The sequence below is a fragment of the Oncorhynchus keta genome, unplaced genomic scaffold, assembly GCF_023373465.1.
Source record: "Oncorhynchus keta strain PuntledgeMale-10-30-2019 unplaced genomic scaffold, Oket_V2 Un_contig_18163_pilon_pilon, whole genome shotgun sequence".
NCBI classification, from domain to species: domain Eukaryota; kingdom Metazoa; phylum Chordata; class Actinopteri; order Salmoniformes; family Salmonidae; genus Oncorhynchus; species Oncorhynchus keta.
This window is the reverse complement of record NW_026280771.1, coordinates 165,278-171,277: the sequence shown is the minus strand read 5'-3', so window position 1 is coordinate 171,277 and position 6,000 is coordinate 165,278. Positions and strand designations below refer to the sequence as shown.

Here is a 6,000-nt window from a genome sequence, read left to right as displayed (position 1 = left end):
GAAACCTGTCTGACATAATTCCTGTTTTAAAGCTGCTATAAGTTACCTGACTTGAACATTAGTGAAGCATCTGTGTCCAACCTCTTATCAGTTCAAGTGCTTTCATGATCGAGTCCTTCCTAATTACTGACAGCAACTCGGGAGCCCCTCCTGTTTGTTAATGACCTTTTTTAGTAGGCCTACTGCAGAGACTTAGCACCAAGGAGTTTCAGAACAGAGGACAGCGCTCCCCCGACCACCAAACATGGGACAGACACACCAGACCGAGCAGAATGACCCGGAGATCGATGTCAAGGTGCTCCAGGACATGTACAAAAAGTTTGTGACGGAATGCCCGAGCGGTGTTTTATTTATCCATGAGTTCAAGCGTTTTTTTGGCATCGACCCAACTGGGGAAGTCTCTGAGTATGCGGAAAGCATGTTTCGAGCTTTTGACAAGAATGGGGTGAGAGCCTATTGTATGCTGTATGTTTCTGAGTTTAGCAGTTTTCTATATCCGTGCAAATGAACACAGACACACGTTTTTCTAAGTTTAGGGAAAAAAATGATTGTTTTCAATTTGTCTATGTCTTTTCAGGATAACACCATTGATTTTCTGGAGTTTGTGGCAGCCTTGAATCTGGTCTTCCGGGGGGACTTGGAGCACAAATTACGCTGGTCATTTAAAGTGTACGACAAGGACGGCAACGGCTATGTAGATAGGACAGAACTGGGAGCTATTATTGATGTAAGTACCCGGTGAAGGTCAACCCGAGGATTCCACAAGGTCACTATGGTGTCTAGTGATTAAATTATCCAAGGGTCTTATGGGAGTCTTCTTCAGTGGTGGTAAATAAGCCGAAGCAGACAATCAGTTTATCAGTCAAAACTTTCTGGTCAGATGGCTAACTATTAACAATTCTGATGAGACAATTATGTGTGTTTGTATGTGTGTGTGTAGGCTACTTTTGGTATGAGGTGTGGTTTAAATTACAAATCTAAAACAACTTTGATGTGTAAAAACATTAAGTGTGAATGCAAACCTGCAAACAGGTTCCATTGATATAAGTTAGGCCTAACAATAGTAAAGGTTTTTAGGCCCTCTTACTTTGTAAATGATCTTGGCCCAAATAATTTATAACCATGTATGTATTGGTTACACACTGTTACTCCTTAATTCCCCCCTAGAGTATATATCGATTAAAGAAGACATCCAAGAGAGAGCAGGAGGATATGCAGCTGTCGGTGAATGAAGTGTGTGATAGAATACTGAAGACTGTGGATGTGAACAGGGATGGTAGGTGCATACTCAGTCTGAATGTTTACGTTATGTGCAGTATTGGGGGCCAATAAAGCAGAGCTCAATGTTGTGGAACAAACAGATAGATATGTTTTGAAATCCCTCTTGTTTTCTTCTACATGTAGTCATGTCAGCTCTGTTCATGACATGTTTATCTGCAGCGTTCCACAAGGTTTCCCTACTGAACGTGGCCCTGGTCTGCTTGTCCAGGTGTGCTGTAGGCCTGCACAGAAACTTCCAGTCTGTCTGTCTGCCTTGTTTTCTGAACAACCTTTCTGTTGTGATGGCCCATACAGGTCACATCACCCTGGAGGAGTTCATCAAGGGGGCCCAGGGAGACCCATGGATCATGAACATGCTCCAACTGGACATGAACCCTTATGGCTGGGTGCTGGAACAGAGAAGGAAGAGCGCACACTTTTAAAATGACTTGGAAAGACAAAAGCATCTTCATTTAACACTTTTCTTTATTTTTTACCCCTTTTCTTTCTTAAACTAAATTAGCTTCCAAATCAATTGCACATAATAGGAAAAAATACATTGCAGATTCATTCGGATTGTTTAAGCTAGTTTTAATTATAAGGACAGGAATGGTTGTGTCGATTACCTTTCATAAATTCCATGAGATCTACATTCTGAGTGAACCTGCAGTGCAGTTTTTTTCATCTGTAGATGACTTAATTGGTCCTTAAAACAATGTCAGTTCCACTTGAACTACTTTGCAGATATGAAACAAACAGACAATCATAATATCAATACAAAATATAAAACTCCCAGTTCATGCTACAAAACCAACTTAAGAGGTTTTTAAAATAGGGTATATTTCACTCAAAATTCCATGACATACAGTAAGGCATTGTTGGGAGAATAGATGGATGCAGTTCAATGCATGAGTAATATAATTCACCAATACAGTGCATTCGGAAAGTATTCAGACCCCTTGACTTGGTCCACATTTTGTTACGTTACAGCCTTATTCTAAAATGGATTCAATTGTTTTTTCCCCTCTTCAATAAACACACAATACCCATTAATGACAAAGCAAAAACAGGTTTTTAGAAATGTTAGCAAATGTATTAAAAATAAAACAGAAATATAACATTTACATAAGTATTCAGACCTATACTCAGTACTTTGTTGAAGCACCTTTGACAGCGATTACAGCCTTGGTATGATGCTACAAGCTTGGCACACCTGTATTTGGCAAGTTTCTCCCATTCTTCTCTGCAGATCCTCTCAAGCTCTGTCAGGTTGGAATAAGGAGCACCGCTGCACAGCTATTTTCAGGTCTCACCAGAAATGTTAGATTGGGTTCAAGTCCGGGCTCTGGCTGGGCTACTCAAGGAAATTCAGAGACTTGTCCCAAAGTCACTCCCGCATTGTCTTGGCTTGTGGGCTACACTAGTTCATTTAGCAGACAAGATTTGCTTAGAATTCTGTGGCATTATTTTATATAATTTGATATTATGAAGAATATAGTTGAACATAGCTGAATAAAATATAAGTAATATTTTCTCCAAACGATATGGGGGAGTGTGCACATACAGCAATTCTGTGTTGAGCAGTTAACAAAGAAACATGTACTGCTATATGCTTCATTTAGAGTTATTTATGAAACTTTAGTTGTGATGCAAATGTTGGGCTATATATATATATATATATATATTGATTTTTAATACATTCTAAGGCTGTATGGTGCTACTCTCATTATGATTTTTTAAAAGTTTCATGAACTCTGCTTTGTTTTTTGCTCTTTCTCTCTGTTGCACTGCAGTATGGAGAAGTAAAAAAATCCTTTGTTTCACTCCCAGAGAGAAACTGTCCTCGCCAAAACTTCAACATCAAAACATTGGAAATCGGAACATTCGTTTTGAAATCCAAATGTTTGGAATGGTTGGTGAGGATACAAACAATAATCATGTCATAATTTATTATTTAGTGATGTCATTAAGGATGGTATAACAAGATAACTGTAACTCTGAGAGTGTACACATCCGAGTTGTCAGGTTTGCATCTAAATGTTGTATAAAATCAATGATTAACATACCTGTCTGAAAATATATAGGTGCAAATACTTGGCTAGTCCCTCCCTTCATTTTACAGCCCGTTTTTACTATGTATTTACTAGGTAAGTTGATAAAAAAATATATACGAATACGGAGTAACAATTGGGTCCCCGATGTCACCACTCATCTCTGATTTGCCACTGGGCACGCAATATCAAGTGCGCCTATAGGCTATTTAGTGTGGTCTCAATCAAATGATCCATAGCCTATAGGCTATTTAGTGTGGTCTCAATCAAATGATCCATAGCCTATAGGCTATTTAGTGTGGTCTCAATCAAATGATCCATAGCCTATAGGCTATTTAGTGTGGTCTCAATCAAATGATCCATAGCCTATAGGCTATTTAGTGTGGTCTCAATCAAATGATCCATAGCCTGTAGGCTACGAATTGCATGCTTGTAGAAGCACAGATCAAAGTTATATTTCTAAGATAAACAAATCAAATGTTATTGGTCACATACACATATTTAGCAGATGTTATTGGTCACATACACATATTTAGCAGATGTTATTGGTCACATACACATATTTAGCAGATGTTATTGGTCACATACACATATTTAGCAGATGTTATTGGTCACATACACATATTTAGCAGATGTTATTGGTCACATACACATATTTAGCAGATGTTATTGGTCACATACACATATTTAGCAGATGTTATTGGTCACATACACATATTTAGCAGATGTTATTGGTCACATACACATATTTAGCAGATGTTATTGGTCACATACACATATTTAGCAGATGTTATTGGTCGCATACACATATTTAGCAGATGTTATTGGTCACATACACATATTTAGCAGATGTTATTGGTCACATACACATATTTATGTTATTGGTACACATATTTAGCATGTTATTGGTCACATACACATATTTAGCAGATGTTATTGGTCACATACACATATTTAGCAGATGTTATTGGTCACATACACATATTTAGAGATGTTATTGGTCGCATACACATATTTAGCAGATGTTATTGGTCACATACACATATTTAGCAGATGTTATTGGTCACACATATTTAGCAGATGTTATTGGTCACATACACATATTTAGCAGCAGATGTTATGTCACATACACATATTTAGCAGATATTGGTCGCATACACATATTTACAGTGCAGTAGATGTTATTGGTCACATACACATATTTAGCAGATGTTATTGGTCACATACACATATTTAGCAGATGTTATTTGTCGCATACACATATTTAGATGTTATTGGTCACATACACATATTCAGCAGATGTTATTGGTCACATACACATATTTATCAGATGTTATTGGTCACATACACATATTTAGCAGATGCCATTGGTCACATACACATATTTAGCAGATGTTATTGGTCACATACACATATTTAGCAGATGTTATTGGTCACATACACATATTTAGCAGATGTTATTGGTCACATACACATATTTATCAGATGTTATTGGTCACATACACATATTTAGCAGATGTTATTGGTCACATACACATATTTAGCAGATGTTATTGGTCACATACACATATTTATCAGATGTTATTGGTCACATACACATATTTAGCAGATGTTATTGTGGGTGTAGCGAAATGCTTGTGTTCCTAGCTTCAACAGTGCAGTAATATCTAGCAATTCACAACAATACACACAAATCTAAAAGTAAATATGTATATATGTGTGATGGGATGTATAGACATTATGGATAGCTGGTGGGATGGTGTAAATAAAACTAGGCTGTATTACACACTGCTAATGGATATTCCAACCCTGAACCCCGGCCTGCTCTGCGCTAGCTAATCAAAAGTGTTTGTGTGCTGCAAACAATGGCTGTGCTGCATTAGGCCTACGGTGGCCAGTTTAGGAGGAGAGTAAGCACTAATGTTTAACATATGAAATGAGGGTATATGCTGCTACAGCCATAGATTTGTAGGTCAATTCCTCCACCCACCATGCACTCTTTAAATAGCCTATCTCAGTGTCATTGAAGGGCTTTAAAGGAGACTAGAATTGAGGGTGTATGAGAGTTATCCCATAGCCATTAATTCAAGATCATTGTTTTAAAAAACAACAACCAAAAACACAGGCCTACCATTTGTTATTTTAAGATTTTGAAGAAAATAAAATGGATCTGATTATATAAAGTGGTCAATAACAAGCTGTAAAATACCTGGGATAGGCGGGACTCTGATGCATATGGAGATATCATTGTTTAGTTTCTTTGACATTCAGAGGCTGAGCTACAACCCTTGATAGCCGAGGCTCATTTTTGGGGACTTTTCTTGGGAAGTAATCTAATTCTGTCACTGTCAATTTATTAAATTATTCAGTTTCCGTACAATAGAAGATGTTTAAACCCAGACAGCTTTAGGGAAACACTTGTGACCTTCTCTCGTTGGGTTAAGCCACAGAAGAAGAGTAGCCAGCAGGTAAAGCTGACATGCTCGTGTGTCGGTAAGCCTACTCTGTCTGGGGTGGAAAGTAAGGCCTAACTTTTGAAAGTAACATCACAGATAGAACTATGACACAGATATTTCACCGGATGTATAAATGTGAAGCATCCGTTTGGCATTTACACTCACTACCAAATATGGTACTGAGAGGAAGCCCAGTGGCCGGCAGTGGGAGAAGATGGAATAAGATGGATTTT

The 6,000-nt window shown here is 37.8% G+C and overlaps 1 protein-coding gene across 11 annotated transcripts; it reads left to right on the top strand.

Annotated features, from left to right (window-relative positions):
- Window positions 1–205: 205 nt before the first annotated feature.
- Window positions 206–5,185, top strand: LOC118383257 (guanylyl cyclase-activating protein 2-like). 11 transcript variants are annotated; one of them, XM_052503874.1, is made up of 5 exons: window positions 206–445; window positions 578–727; window positions 1,168–1,276; window positions 1,576–4,188; window positions 4,918–5,185. In XM_052503874.1, exons 1-4 carry the CDS (start codon window positions 245–247, stop codon window positions 1,701–1,703), a joined length of 588 nt encoding a protein of 195 aa, XP_052359834.1. In that variant the 5' UTR covers window positions 206–244; the 3' UTR covers window positions 1,704–4,188; window positions 4,918–5,185. The 11 variants fall into 11 exon arrangements, with proteins under 11 accessions (XP_052359834.1, XP_052359833.1, XP_052359832.1 ...); XM_052503873.1 differs by having other exon boundaries at window positions 4,856–5,185; XM_052503872.1 differs by having other exon boundaries at window positions 4,825–5,185.
- Window positions 5,186–6,000: the final 815 nt, after the last annotated feature.

What these genes read in the sequence shown, in the direction of transcription:
- LOC118383257 (XM_052503874.1), top strand. Translation starts at nt 245, where the DNA reads ATGGGACAGACACACCAGACCGAGCAGAATGACCCGGAGATCGATGTC. An exon ending in AACTGGGAGCTATTATTGAT is followed by an intron (nt 728 to 1,167) that starts GTAAGTACCCGG and finishes ATTCCCCCCTAG; the next exon opens with AGTATATATCGATTAAAGAA. An exon ending in TGTGGATGTGAACAGGGATG is followed by an intron (nt 1,277 to 1,575) that starts GTAGGTGCATAC and finishes TGGCCCATACAG; the next exon opens with GTCACATCACCCTGGAGGAG.